This window comes from Paroedura picta, chromosome 2 (genome assembly GCF_049243985.1).
Source record: "Paroedura picta isolate Pp20150507F chromosome 2, Ppicta_v3.0, whole genome shotgun sequence".
NCBI lineage: Eukaryota > Metazoa > Chordata > Lepidosauria > Squamata > Gekkonidae > Paroedura > Paroedura picta.
Window position 1 is genome coordinate 110109616 of NC_135370.1, and position 15644 is coordinate 110125259.

General features: G+C 40.4%; 1 protein-coding gene and 1 long non-coding RNA gene across 10 annotated transcripts in view; one reads left to right on the plus strand and one right to left on the minus strand.

Moving 5' to 3' along the window:
* NAV2 (neuron navigator 2) overlaps positions 1 to 15644 on the minus strand; it is a 342897-nt gene that overhangs the window by 217710 nt on the left and 109543 nt on the right. For 6 of the 7 annotated variants that reach the window (XM_077322039.1, XM_077322036.1, XM_077322035.1 and 3 more), the window contains exon 3: positions 12641 to 12693. In XM_077322039.1, the coding sequence (XP_077178154.1) occupies positions 12641 to 12693 (53 nt within the window). Of the gene's footprint in view, positions 1 to 12640; positions 12694 to 13992; positions 14135 to 15644 lie in introns of all 7 variants that reach the window. The other variant, XM_077322041.1, reaches the window with a different exon arrangement.
* The window catches only part of LOC143830117 (uncharacterized), a 65652-nt gene that overhangs the window by 33166 nt on the left and 16842 nt on the right, over positions 1 to 15644 (plus strand). For 2 of the 3 annotated variants that reach the window (XR_013228354.1, XR_013228353.1), the window contains 2 exons: positions 8494 to 8626; positions 8913 to 8983. This is a non-coding gene — a long non-coding RNA (uncharacterized LOC143830117). The remainder of the gene's footprint in view (positions 1 to 8493; positions 8627 to 8912; positions 8984 to 15644) is intronic. The other variant, XR_013228355.1, reaches the window with a different exon arrangement.

Sequence of the window (15644 nt, forward strand, 5' to 3'; positions counted from 1 at the left end):
AGCCTAAAAGGGAAAGCCACCATCTGGGAGCAACCCTCCTTGCTATCCTTCCAGCAGTGACATCCTTCTTAGGGGAGTGGTCATTGACTAACATTCCCCACATCACCCTAGACAGCTTATGGCCGATTTATACTAAAATATTAAAATAGTGACAGGATTTTGCTATCTTTGATACTACGAACTGTTTCTGGAAGATTGGAGGTTTCAATCACTGATGAAGCCAATGAAAACGGAATTTATCTAGAAGCCATTATGGTTGTTCCTTCTGGTATATAAAAGATGTAAAAGAAATTGAATTTACTCATTGTATACATTATTACAAACATATTGCCTTAGAAAGGTTCCCTGTTTTATCCTGCCAGTAGTGACATTCCTCTTTTGCAAGAGACTCCTGCAAACACAGCAGTTGAATATGGATCCAGGGTATGAGTGCTCTCTACCGACAGGGGTTTCGATGGTAGCTCAAGTGCTAGGCAGTGGCAATTACAATGAAATGAACTGTGGGGGGAAATGAATGACATGTGGGGGGAGGGATTACTGTTCAGGAATTTACTTTCTGTTCCTTAGTTGATCAGCTGTTTGCTTCCACTATCTGTTGTGAGGACGTGGTTCAGTTGTAAAAATACTCCTTCTCTCTGATCCTTTCCCCACCAGGAAAAAATGGTGCAATGGCAGACTTTATGCTTCGCAGAATTATCAGCATTCCACACAAATGGTGATTCAGGTGCAGCACCAATGCACTCCCTGTTTGCTGACCATTTTAGGAATGCTGTTAAAACTGGATATCCCCCTTGCCCCCTGGGAGCAAATTCATAGCTACATAAAGTGGAAGCTCAAAGGCTAGGTTGGCTTGCTGTGCTGATGACATTTGAGATTCAACCAATGCTCTGTATCTTTGCCGGCCCTCCCCCTCCCCTCCATGCTCTATTTTTTAAAAAATGTGTCCATGATCACATTACAACATGATTCTGAAGCAGCACAAGCACAACACACACACACACACCACCTCCCCCACCTCCCTCTAGCATGATTCATCCAAGGGAGAATTTGTGTCAATTCATGAAAGGAGACTGGGAACTCTGTCAATTTCATGCCACAGCCTCCAGTGGCTTTCTCCAAGTAAAAAATAAATAAAAATGTTTTTTTAATGTCTGATTGGGTTTTTGCTTCACCTAATGCATCCTGCTTGTTATGAGTGAAAAGGGGGGGGGGGAGAGAGATGTTTCTGTTTTTATTGAGAGAACCAGTTTCATTATTGAGCATACTCAGCTTTAAAAAAATGGGAAGAAAGCAAGACGAAAGGTGGAAACATCTACTCTCCCAACGGAAGTGCAAAATGCAAGCCAAGAATGGGTTCCTGGATGGCACCAGAGAAAACCACAAATGTAGAATGGCAGGTGCAAATTGGGGGTCTGCATATAGAATTTAATGCGGCACGAATGCACCAGCAAATAAGAAACATGGGAAAGGTCTCCGTGTTTGTCCGAAGCATGAGCAGCCAAATGTCACTGTCCTCAGACAGCCTCTAGTTCTTCAACTAGCCCCTAGTTCTTAGTTAATGGTGGCAATAAAAGGATGTTATTTCAGGAGTACACTTCTTTCTTCTTAGATGTTCTACTGCCTGCTTCTTTTGCTTTTCATATTTAAGAATGTATACACTACAATTCCTAGGCCTTTGTTTACTCACTGGCAGAGGCAGAACTCACGCAACAGGGATCTGCAGCCTCCAAGCCTCAGAGGGCAGTGGAAGGAGGAGGGGATGGTCAGGGGTGGGGGATGAAGGTGCTTGGCTGGCCGCTGGACAGACAGGCAAGCCAATTGGAGAAGGTGGCACTCAAGGGCAGGACAGCCACTCTAAGTGAGTGTTAAGCACTGAGTGGCACTTCAGCCATAGGACATGCTCCTCCTCCAAGGCCTTACCAGAAATATATTATGTGGACCAGATGAGTTAGTTCGATCATATACTCATGACCTAGTATGGGTCAGATGTCCTGAAAAATTCATATATTTACAGTTTCACATGCTGCATGTTTTTCCCAAAATACAAAGGTATGAATTACTATCCAAACGACATATCTAAAAACAAATGTACAAATCAGCATCCAATTGGAGGAACTTATACTTAAAATTGTTTTGTTTACAATTATGTTTGTGACATTTCTAAGAGTTCCATGCAGTCCAAGTCAGCCTTGGATCCAAAACAAACACAAGGAAGTCTGTTGATCTGCCAAAGGGAGACTCTGTGCTTGCTTGCTTTGAAAAACTCTGGCAGTCAGTTGATTTTTCAACAGCCCTGTTTCTGCTTGAGGCAGCTTTATAGGGGGAAAGGGTGCTGAAATCCAGCCTTTCTTCCATATATAAAACAGAAGCAGGATCAGAGAATACAGTTGGCCCAGAGCAGCAGCATCCATAATCAGCATACTGTTTTTAATTTCAACCCAGGATTATTCATTCCAATGTACATCTATAGAAACACACACAAAGTAATTAGAACAAAACAAGGGAAAATGGAAATGGTGTTGGAAAATGCTTCTTTGTGAGATTTAACTTTTCTTTAAAGTAGTAAAGGCAATAAACTTCTTGGTCAAATTTCACTGTGAATTATTCTTATACAACCGCCCTTTGAAATAAATGGGAGCTGGGGAAGAGCACCATTTTCTTTGACAGATGGCATTCATTTCAATACTGCTTATGCAGGAGACCTTTTCACTACATCATGTCTAGTGTTCCCTCTAAACTGGCTATGTGAGCATCCACATTAGCACAGGAAGCTCCACCCAGCAGCAACCTGGACCTACACAGGGTCTTGCACTGCTCATTACCCATTTTAAGGTTACAGCAGTTATATTCTGCTCAGAATGTGAACTGCTCTGTTCAGTAGGGGGAAAATTAGAGGAAACCATGTTCATGCCCCCCCCCGCAAAAAGTCCCACCCCCCAAAAAAAAATCTACACCAAACATTCAAGACCATACCAAAGGCGCTAATAACCTTTTTTGTACAAAACACATCAGTATCCACTGGCTTCACAGATGCAGTATTTTGGGAATAGGCTATATTGGGATGTAAATTAGTTACTGTTAAAACCGGGTTATCTTAGGTGAAATCCATCAAAAGTCATAGATGTATTATTTGAAGAAGGGTTATAATGACTAGAATGCTACCAATGACACACTGTTAAACAAACTGGAGATATGGCAAGAACACCACACTTATCTCTTCTGTGATACAGGAAAACTTCTTGAGTGTGCACATAATTTTTAAAAAACTGATGTACACCAAAGGGTTCCATAATTAAATAACATGCAAAGCAGCTGGCAAATGACACAATTAATGTGCCTGATTAAAATAATTATGCATATTTGATTACATTTAGGGAATGTGAATGTTGCAGCCCTAACTAAAGCAAAAGTGAAAAAAGGACCAAGAATTTAGGTTGGAATTCAGAAGATCATGCCTTTGGGCCTTGTAAAAAAATTACATGCTCTTTTCATGTACTCCATTCACTCTTGTACATAAAATTAAACAAGGAAGGAATTTTTTTTTAAAGTTCCAAAATGACATATATATTGCATGTATCTGATGTTATGCTCTTGGGCTTAAAATCTGGGCCAGGACCAACCAACCCCACCCGCAAGGACCACTGAAGTATACCGTGTTTAGACCTTATTGTACATGTAAAAATAGGGGCATTTATATTAGCATAAATTCACTGGCTAGTGCCAGAGAAACATGCCAGTGACTTCCAAGTGATGTTCTAATATTCTGGTAAAAATTCCAGCTTCTATCCCGAGTATCTGCCCAAATACCAAAGCATTGCCTGGAGGTTGCTGGCATGATGACATCAATTTCTGTGTGACACTGGGCCTTTTTCAACTGCTAAAACCACCCAAGAGCCAGCTGATTGGTCACTGAGGAGAGCAGACCTAGCAGTGGAGGGGTCTGGTAACACAGAGACCTATTTTGGATTTGCTATGGGCAATGTTAAGAATTGGTGAATCTCAAGCCCCATAATTAAGACCCATTTTCAGTTACTGAAATGTGGCATTTATTGTCAAAGTAGGATAGTAGACAAATGTTATCCAAATATTGCACTAAGCAGCACAGGTCTTTTAGTGAGCACCTGAGCCTTGGTGACGGAGACTACTACAGTGGATCTTGTCAGGCTTGTAAATTGATGTTGACTGTTGATCATTCTCATTTTGAGGAAGCAAATTTCGCAGTACATGCTAAAGAATTTATTAATTTCAATGCCAAGAATGTTGTTTATTAATTCAGGCCCTGGTTGAGGCTAGTCGGGCTTCTTTAGGGCCAGAGATCATTAGCTGGTTGGTGGTGGCAGAGCATAAAGCTCTTTGAGGTGCATAGGCAGTGAGGTGGTACCTCAGGTACATGGGGCCCTGACCGCGTAAGGCCTTAAAGGTAATTACCAGAAACTTCAGCCTGATATGGAATTCAACTGACAGCCACTGTAGTTGATAGAGAATGGGCTGAATGTGGATCCTCCAAGGTCTTCCTGTGAGGACCCTGGCTGTAGTTGGACCAGCTGTAGTTTCCGGATCAAAGCTAAGGGCAGAACTGCATAGAGCGAGTTGGTGACTGTCACATGGATCACTGTGGCTAGGTGTCCTGGGGCCAGGTAGGGTGCTAGTAGTTTGGTTTGGCGAAGGTGGTAGAATGCCAGCTGCACTACTTTTGTGACCTGGGCTTCAATTGTGAGGGAAGCATCCAAGATCACAGCCAGGTTCCTGGCAGAATGAGCCATTGAGAGCTCTACACCATCCAGGATAGGCAGATGTACTTCCTCACATGGACCCTTCCTACCCTGTTACAGGACCTCCATCTTTGAAGGACTGAGCTTCAGACAACTCTGCTTGAGCCATCTCGTCACTGCTTCCAGGCAGCTGCCTAATGTTTCTGGGGGAGAGTCAGGGCAGCCATCCATCAGGACGAAGAGCTGGGTGTCATCTTCATATTGAGGACAACCCAGCCCGAACTTCCGTACCAGTTGTGCGAGAGGGCGCATGAAGATGTTGAATAGAATAGGAGAGAGGACCACTCCCTGTAGGACTCCACAAGTGTCAGTGGTTAGATGATCTCTCTCCTACTGCGACCCTCTGTCTGTGACCCCGGAGGAAGGAGATCAGCCACTGAAGGGCTGTGCCTCGTATTCAGGCATCAGCGAGGCAGTGAGCTAAGAGCTCGTGATCAATTGTGTTGAACGCTGCTGAGAGGTCTAGTAATATCAGTAGCAGTGACCCACCTCAGTCCAACTGGCAACGGAGGTCATCTGTCAGGATGACTAGCGCTGTCTCTACCCCATGACCAGGCCGGAAACCTAAGATGGGTCTAGGACTAAAGCTTCTTCCAGGAATGCCATTAATTGATTTGTCACACCCCTTTCTACCATCTTCCCCCAAAACACTAGGTGCGAGACAGGTCGGTAGTTATTGGGGTCTCGTGGGTCTAAAGAAGTAGCTGTGCCACTGAGGAAGCCCCATTGAAAATGTGTAATTAACCAGTCCAAGTTTTGGCACTGATTCTACATTCTCTGGCATGTTCCAATATCACACAGTAGCCTGACTGTCAATTTCTCTTTCTGCTCCCCACCTGGAAGTTGGCAATCCTAATTCCCAAGCAGAATCATTGCATAAAACAATTCCTAGGCCTCTTTGTTTACTCATCTAGTTTGCATCAAGCTTTCTACAAATATTCCCATATTCACTATTTATCTGAATCCAGATTTGTCCCACTTGCTTTTTCTAGGTCTAAATAACTGTAAAGGTGAGAATGTCAAGTTGAATGATGTTTCAGATGCTACAGAAACCAAATTGGTGTGCAGGAACAAGCAAGCCCCACAATATGAACATTGACAGCATTTGTGTTAGGAGGATGTACTACATTCTCTAAACTGAAGTTAGATTAAAGGTTACTTCAATTAGCTACACTCCTCCAAGCTGACCCTTGAAGATATTAAAATGTGTTATTGCAATATATCCAGGAAAATATTAAAGAAAAGAAATGGAAGAAGAACATAGAACTAGAGTAATATTCAAGGCAACTTCTCTCTGTCTGCCTAAATTTGCCACTTCACCACAAGCACGACACAGCAGCCACAGTTATTTCCTGTTCTAATTATAAGATTAAGTTGTGGTCTCTTTGTCAGAACCACTTCTCTTCCTGTCTGTTCAATATTGTAGCTTGGATCTTTAACAATTTCCCTTAATTTCTTGTGGCTAAAACATTATCTGCCATCTTTTGATTTATCCATTCCCTCTTTTACTATCTTCCATCCCTTGCTGGGAACTGGATATTGCTGACTTTAAATGTTCATCACTTTTTGTTCCATTACATGTCTGCAGGATTTCCAGACATTGTGACTTTCTCAGGGAGGCAAAATAGTTGTTTCTCAATCATCCAAGTGGCAATGGCCTTGGAAACAATGCCTATAAGCATTCAAACATTAGCTCCCATATCTGAGAATGTGTAATTCTTGTACCAACAACTATTACTGCTATGGACGGCTTTCTCACGGAGTGGCTCCTTGAGAGAGTCACTAATGTAAGGGTTATTTCATAGTGCCAAAGACATCACCAATCGTAATGGAGTAAGTTCCTCTCTTATCTGCCCCATACCATTCTGAATCCCTTAACATTTCCCATGGTTTATTCTCACTCTATACAGAGACTGGACAGATGTCTCATCATAAGGCTGTCTAAGGCCACCCTGTCCTCACAGCAAAGGTACAGTCATCTATTTCCATTTTGCAGGAACAAGGCTCTCACTGAATTTGGGTCCTGCTTATAAAAGCACTAGCAACCAACAGAAATAGCTTCATAGGAAAAACACCTTAATCGACTAAGGACAAAAATCCTGGTATATACTTTTAAAATTGTAATCTATATATGTTATTAACAGAATTTGTAGGACAGATGTAGCAATCTTAAACACAGTCAGGCCTAGCAATGTCAAGTTTGTGTCCTTCCCATTCCAGCTTATAAAATGGGTTGAGTGATTCAAGTACATGTTGTGTACATAGGGGGCCAAATTTACACATGCTACTGGGATAGGGCTAACAAGTCATCATCCCCGCTGGATTGGGGGGATTCCCCCAGTCCCATTGCCCACTGTTGCTTAGAGTGGTGACAGGAGGATTTTGTTTAAATACAGTCTAATGTACTTACATGAAATTCTTACTAGAAGTGATAAAGTTCCAAGCAATTCCCACAGCTACCTTTGAAACTTCGAGTAAAAGTTTCTGTTAACTTCACCGGGCTGCATTATAAAAGAATCTTCCATGACACTGTGCCTCCCCAATCCTCCCACCTATTGCCAGGCACTGCCTGCCAACCTACACTGAGGGTCTGTGAATGGACTGGACAACCAGTAGGAATTGATGGGGGCGGGCAGGGAAATAGGAGGTTGGTTGGCAGGTGATAATGTAACTCACCTTCCTGGAGTAGCCTGATCAGTCCTAAAACCTACGAGAACTTCTATGGTAGAATCAATGAGTGCATGAAGGATGAATAAGAAAGATGTGAAACCTAAGACCTGTGATGTATAATATGCTAATGTACAAGTGGTAGTGGATGGCGCCAGCTCAGATGAATGGCAGAGCTAGTTTATTTATACTCTGTCTTTCTCATTAAGACTCAAGGGAGATTATAAAATTTAAAACAATGCAATAGGTACCGTATAAGACATGACATCCAGGAAGCAAGCCATTAAGCTACAGTCCTTGGTCCTTTGTAGAAGTGGTTTCCTGAATATTTTTATTTTGCTACTTTCTGTATTAAAATGCTCTCCTGAACAATTATGTGTCACACTTTCTGTGGAACAACAGAAGTGCAGAAGCCTTCCTTGCTTGAAAACTGTTCACATAGTTCCCTATTCACTTTTATCTCAGACCCATAACATGAAAAACTAACTAAAATGGGTCAGTTACAGAAAAGAAAGCAGGAATATTAAAAGAGACTTCCCAACTTTTCTGATGCTCCAACACCCAGTTGTGCATTTCAGAGAGCTCACTAGGAGGCAAGCTACCTCACACATGTAGCTGAACATATATACCTTGCATACGGGTCCTCCATATATCCTTTGCCCAGGGAAAGGCCATGCCTTCCAAGGAGCCAGTCTCAGCACTCGAGCAACTTGGGCATCTCCTGGCCCTGATGCAGACTGGTAGGACCACCTTTTCCTGCTTCCTCAAAGTGCTTCAGCTCCTTCTTCAGCTTTCTCTCTGAGCCAAGTTCCAGCTGTCCTCCTCTTCCAAGACATGCCCGTATTAGCTGGGCCACAGAGACTGCCTAGCTGGCCTCAGCTGAAGTGGACCAAGGCCATGCTAGGGTTGCCAGCACAAAGCAGGCAATCAGTGGTAGTGGTGATGTAATGATTTTGCCAGCAATGCACTACAATCACTTCAGATTGCATAGAAAGTGTGGTGGAAAACCTGTCCATCATCTTCCCATTCAGCCCTTATTCTTCCCCTGCCACAGACAAGAAGGGCCTACTGGGGACGAGGGATCCCATCCCCAGAGGGAACCAGAAAACCCTACATGAAGTTTGAAAGCTACTTCTACACTCATGCCTCAGGTGTCCATGATCTTTATAAGTGCAGTGGCTGCTCAGGTAAGTACAGGTGTGGCTCCTCTGGACAACTTATCTGTTTTTTGGACATAATTTTATTTGCAATATGTTTTGTTATAACTGTGTATTTGATCTTCTGATCAAGATACTAAAACTATTACTTTCTAAAAGGAGAAAAGCAGCCAAACTATAGCACTGATGGCAATATTAATTTAATACATTTTCCAAAATTGCCTCATTATTAATGCTTTGGATAAGCACTGGTTAGGAGCCAAAGAACTCCTTAAATGTTTCCATCTGTTCACTGTGGTTTCCCTTCTTTTATCAGATTGCTGTTGATTATATTGCATCAGAAGCCATTCCTCTGGTTTCCTTTTTTGTAGGCAACGCAGGATACAGGTAAGGTCAGAAGGACTAACACGCTGGCTGATCGTTGTGTCTGTACCATTAATGGTTCCCTTTTTCCCCCCAAAACAGCAAAAGTCTGGTTTCAGAGAAAGGTCATAAGAATAAATGATAAATCAAAGTTAGGAGAAATGCACATGGATCTTTGTTTTCATTTCTTAAAGAGCTACCAAGTCTAAAAGTATAACACATTAATGAGGGCCTTCTCAGGTCATTAGAGGAAAGGGATGCCATATTTTGGAAAGTATAAATCTGACAAAGGGTGGGTCTACCCACCTGGGGGTTTAATCTGGCTCATTGACCCATCGTGCTAAACAAAGTAGGCAAAAAGGCATAGCCAGAGAAAATATTAATTAATCTAAAGTGCACACAATTATCCCTCCCTATCTTTGTTTGCAGTACCAGGGGAAAAGTAAAGCAAAAAATGCATAAAAAGAAAACTGAGTGTGCTTAGAGTACTTTTGAAGCACCCTGTAATGAAAATCCAAAACTGCCTGGAAGCCTAGCTCTATTGTAGATTTGAGCCAAAATAGGCTGGCAGAACAGGCTAACTGGAATAGAAAGCATTACGGGAAAGGCTAGTACATTATGCAATAAGAATAAAGCAAAGAATATATTGGGGAGCAAATTGGTGTGAAAAATCCCAAAGTTATACTGAAAAGTCCATAAATCTAGATTACATGTAAGGAGTCCCATTTCTTTTTAAAGTCTGTTGAATTCTGTGAGAAACATGTTAAGAATGTCTTAAACTATATTCATCTATGTCAAACTGAGCCAAAAATGGCGTTTTTATGTAACTAAAAGATATATATATATATATATATATATATATATATATATATATATATATATATATATATATATATATATATATATATATATATATATATATATATATATATATATATATATATATATATAATGTGATCTATTTTATTTATTTATTTATTTAATTTTTATCCTGCCCTCCTGAGGATGAAATGTATATGGACCATTGATGAGTAGGTAAAATAAATGGAGTTTAAGGAACAAGCAAGTACTATATGGCATGAAGTTAAAAGAAAATGCCTTAGTGTTTAAAGGACAACATTATGAGAGCATATAATCTAGAACTAAGAAACAGGCTACTGGGCAAAAACCATGTAGGAAAAGACCACAGATTTACAAAGAAGTAAAGAAGATAAAATTCTTGGAGAAGCTCTGAGAAGATAAGCATTTGTGGGTGAAATGGTAGGGTACAGTCCAGTCTTGGCAGATATTGGAGGTGGTGGTGATGTTGCCTGGGCTGCCTGAGCCAAGTTGAGGTTGTGGTAACCCCCAGACCACTCAATGTAAGTCAAGGGGAGAGGCAGCCCCTAGGTGAGCGAGAGGCTTGGTCCAGCCTGCCTTGGACAAGATGTGGGGGGAAAGGCATAGAGATAATGTGTGGCTTAGTCTACATGAGGCAAGATGAATGAGTAGACAACGCTCAGCCTGCCCAAGGAAAGACAGGGAAGGCAAAACTTTGTTTGGTTTTCCTGATGTAAGGTGAGAGAAAAGGCAGAGAGTAGATGGTGCCTGGCTCAGCACACCTAAGCCTTGCATGAAATCAAAAAAGCAGAATCCAGCCCAAGGATCAGAAGGCAGTATCTTGGCTACCCAAGACTGTGCGAGACAATGGAAATGGCATCCAGACAACTGGTTAAGCAAGCTGTCTTTTCCTCCCACCTTCCCTTCCCCATTCAGGATGGTGTGACAGGATCAAATAGACTGCATCTCCCTTTGTTCCTCTATCCCTTGGGGAAGCGGGACCAGGGTGGTCTGTGTGACAAGTCTATTTCCCAGGATTTTTACTCCAAGTCTGAGGTAGCCAGAGTGCTCACAGTTTTCCTGAGGATAAAATGGAGGAGAGGAGAATTATACAATCTGCTTAGGGTCTCCGTTAATGAGAAAAATAGAGTATAAATAAAGTAAATAAAATAATAAATACAGTTTAATACAGGAAGCAGATAAAAATTAGGTTGGTTGTTCGGTGAGACAAAGATAAGGGGGACAAGATGTGGAAAACAGCAAGAGTCCAGCAGCACCTAAATTACAAAAAAACATTTGTTGCAGGCTATGAGTTTTTGTGAATCGCTACTCACTTCCTCAGATATAGGGGTTGCTAGGAGAAGGAAAAGAAGAAATAATGGGGGGAAGGTAGGAAAGGGGAAACTGAGCCCCCCCCCCCGACATGTCCTTGCAGGTTGCACACTGGGCTCACTCTGGAGAACAGCATTGTGTAACTGGACTACAGGATTTGTTTTTTTTTAGGGTCCCAAAGCTAGGGAGGGAGAAAAAAACTGAAGATAGGGGAGCAGATAAATATGTTAGATAATGGGGGAGAAGAGAAAGAGGCAGGAAAGGGGGAGGCTATGGGAGTTTTTAGGGAAAGAGATTTATCGTCCCCCTGCCAAATTTTTATGAGTTCCTACTTGCATATTCCTAATGCTCAACTGGTTTCTTTCTTGGTGACTTAGATCTGAATTTTATAAACCAGTAAAATTAATTCTTATTGGATAGATGGTAAAATTTCTGATAATTTCTTGATAGTTGGTTATGGCGATGTATGGTATTAGAATACCCTGTAAGAAACTGTATTATTTGAACTGTGACACCGCTTCTATACTATACATATTCTGGGCCAAAAACTAGATCCCCAAAAACTAATTCACCAATGGCAGTTAGCATTTTCTACTGTATCAGCCTCTACAACTGTTTCCTCTAAATTAAACCTTGCAGGCATTTGTGAAAAAGGGAGTGCTGTTAATTGTTAGGGCAAGACCTGAAAGGGAGTGAGGCAATCTAACATTTTTCAAAAGAAAATGTAATTTATAACTGATGCAGAATTGAGGGTTTGGCATCAAATTCAAATTGAATTAACCCTTTCTATAAGGAATTATGGATAAGGTCTCAGAGCATCTGCTGGCAGTGTCTAAGTGTTTGGTTTTAATGTACCTGACATAACTTTTTCTTGTATTATGGCGCCTAGCCTCTAAAATGAAACAAAACAACATAAAATAATGTACAAGGTTGTTTCTGGCTCTGGGAAGGTAATAGGTTAGTAACAAATTACATCAACAACAAAAGATAAAAGAAAATAAACAAAAAAACTGAAACAACCATAGAAATTATGACCTCTAAAGCTGCAATTAAGTATTTGTAGCATAATTTCAGAATAACATGAATATCATAAATTGTGGGCAAAGTCTTCAGATGACGCTGCTGCTTCATCAGGCAGAATTTGCAATGTTTATTGTCTCACTGTCCACCATTCTTTCTATATCAGTAGCTTGTACTGTATGATATGAAGTGAAAGAAAATGCCTTCGTGTTTTAAGGACTATAGGTATTTGACTAGATAGACACCCCCCCTCAATATCAATGTAATAACCACACAGCAAAAAACATATGTACTTCTGCCCTTCTTTTCAGTATTTCACTAAGTGAATTTAAAAGATGAGTTTCCTTACTCTCACGTAAACATTCCAAATGTATCTTGCCATTACACTTGCAGCATAATCTTTAAGAAGCTAGTTCAAAAGCAATTCATAGAACCACTATTTTTGGCAAGAATGCATAGGACTGTACACTTCATTTGGAAAACATAGCATACATTTAATTTTGTACTTACCATTTGAGATTTGTTCTTTGGACAGCCATTGATGTCTTCAATCTTCTCATTTGCTAAAAATGAGCAGAAAGAACAATTGGGAAAAACCCCTAAAACCTGTTGTAAAGACACCTGGTGCAGTTATCCCCAGAGCACTTGTTGCAACTAAATCAAACAGCCTAAAGCTGTAGTTGTCCAATCAAAGCAAATGTGTAAAGCACCAAGAACCATCCGGCTGAATTCTTCTCCTGAGCCATTCCTCCAGAGACAGCTGGAGAAGGTCACCACCATTTCAAAATGAGACAACTGAGCTGAAAGCATTTCTTAAAGTGACAGGTAATCTTTACCAGATTGATTGTTCTGAATCTGGAAGCCAATCACTCTGTAAGCGTGAGGGCACAGTTGCGCTATTTTAAAAACACTACACATATACAAGTCAGAAATGAATACAATATTAAAGGTAATCTATGTTCTATGTAACTATTTTTTCAATGTTCTATGTAAACCACCCAGAGCCATATGGAAGGGCGGTATAAAAATCCCAATAAATAAATAAATAAATAAATAAATAAATAAATAAATAAATAAATAAATAAATAAATAAATAAATAAACAAACAAACAAACAAACAAACAAACAAATAAATAAACAAACAAACAAATAAACAAACAAACAAACAAACAAACAAACAGATAAATAAAATCTTATTTTACTTTATGACACAGCAGGCAATGCTTCTTCTGAAATATTTCAAGAACCAAGCTGCATCCACAAGGATTAAAGTCAATGTAGTTCATTCAGGCCAAAACCACCAATGGTGCTCAGGATTTAAATCCAAAGGTTTCCATATTTTGTAACGAAAAAATGACACCTCAAGGTTTTCAAAGCCAGCAACATTATAGAGCATCTGGATTAGTTACAAGGAGCTGTAGGGCTCTGTGTTTCAGGTCTTCTTAAGTCCTAGAAGACCTTGCAAGCTGCGGTCAGGTAACTAAGTCCCTCAAAAAATTAACAGTTGTGACATCGGAGCACCTCAACCAATAAAACAAGAAGGACAAGCAGAAATGGCAACATTGATGCACAGAGAAAACCATGACATTTAGTTACATAGTACGTAGCAGACACAGCTTTATGCAGCTGACCATCCACCAGATTTATAGCACAAGATGATAAAATTCTATGGCAACAAAACCCAAATTGTCAAGTAACTTTTCTTTCTTCTGCTACTACACTAATACTGCAAATACACAAAATATGTAATTCAGTGAAAGCATGCACTGACTGTCTTGTAAATATTCATTCCATACATTCTCAGAAGATGATTTATGGTTTCTCCATGTCAAAAGAGCACATTAAAAATTCCCTGATAATACCGTATTAAAGAAGCACATAGGCCAGCCTGACTTCGTCTTCTTTTACATGGGAAATATCCAGATCAAAAATGAGAAGACACACTAAAGGAATGCCTGGCTTCATTTCATCTGTGGCAGACACATTCCAGGTCTACTAGCTGGTCTGTGGAGACATGGAGTATTACAGTCAAATGTATAAAAAATTACAAGAGGAAGTTTTCCCCTTCACTAAAGTATTTTTTAAATAACACTGCTGGGCAGCTGCTGGTTTCCCAAACATCATATCGGCATTAAAACCCTCAGCAAAATAAACTCTTTGCCGCAAATGGAAGCTTCTGAGAGTAGCATTTTCTTGGTTGTATTATCTGACTATTTGCATGATACACCTTGATGTCCTACTTTTCACATGTGGCAAATTACAGTCTGGATTAGAGTATGTGATAAATTGAACATTCATGATTAGCAAATATTATAACGTACCATAATAGTCAACCAATAAGCAAAACTATGCCGAGAAAGGAAAGAGCTAACGGATTAAAGCAGGCAGGAAGATACAGTTCCAAAAAACGTTTCAAAGTAATTATGGAAAGATCAAAATTCTACATTTCCAAGCTCATTGTCTTAATAGACTTTAAAAGGTGGAATTCTTCCTAGTAATGCACTGAAAACCACCAATCAAAGGCCTACAGCTAAATTAAATGTCCCTTTTAGTCTGACTAAATTGAACTTACCTAGATCATGATAATAGATGTTCCACATTGCAGCTAGTTAAACTGTTAAAAACTGCTTAAATCCAAATTAAAGCTTTTCCATATTACCTTTACCATGAGTAAGTGGGGAGGAGGCAGATACAATGGGGTGACAGATCACCATCTAATAAGTGAAAAAACTAAAACTACCCCTATCTGAAAGCCAATTCCAACAACATACCAATTGCAGATTTTCATATGAGTTAGGTAATACGGGCAAAAGGCATACACCAGGACTTCTACCGTGATTAATGCCACCCTGCTGGTCTTGGCAAAACTTGATACTAATGCATGCTGATGGGCCATGAGACATGGTAGCAGCTGACTGCTGTCTTTCGGGAGTTCTTAGTTCAAAAAGATAATCATACTAATAAGGAAGGTGAGGCTGTTCTAAATGTTCATCCTCAGAAAAACTGTTGACATTACTGCAACTACGGCATGGTCTTGTGGTGACTGAACATACATGCACATATGCATAATTAGGCTACTGACATATGCACAGCTTAGGCAAAGGACAGGTCGAATTGTTCCCATCCAGCAAAGCCAAGGATATGCTTCTGAAAGTCATTTACAGTGCCATTCTAAATGCAGTTGCACCCTTTTAAACCCATTTATTTCAATGGCTTTACGAGCACTAAGTCTGCTTAGGATACCAGTGTTAATTTCTTTAGAAATTAGAAGTTGTGTTGTGACAGAGAAGATGATTTTACAACTCATGATTTTATAATATTTCAGTGCTGCAATTTGACATACCCATCTGCAAGGCATAGTAGAGTGAGTTGCAGAAATCCAGCCTAGACTATCCAGTGACTGTCACCTGGATCACTGGCTAGGTGTTCTGGGTCCAAGTACGGTGCTAGTAGTTAAGCTAGGTGCAGGTAGAAGAATGCTAGACCTATTGAGGTCTACTCATAGAGTCAGTGG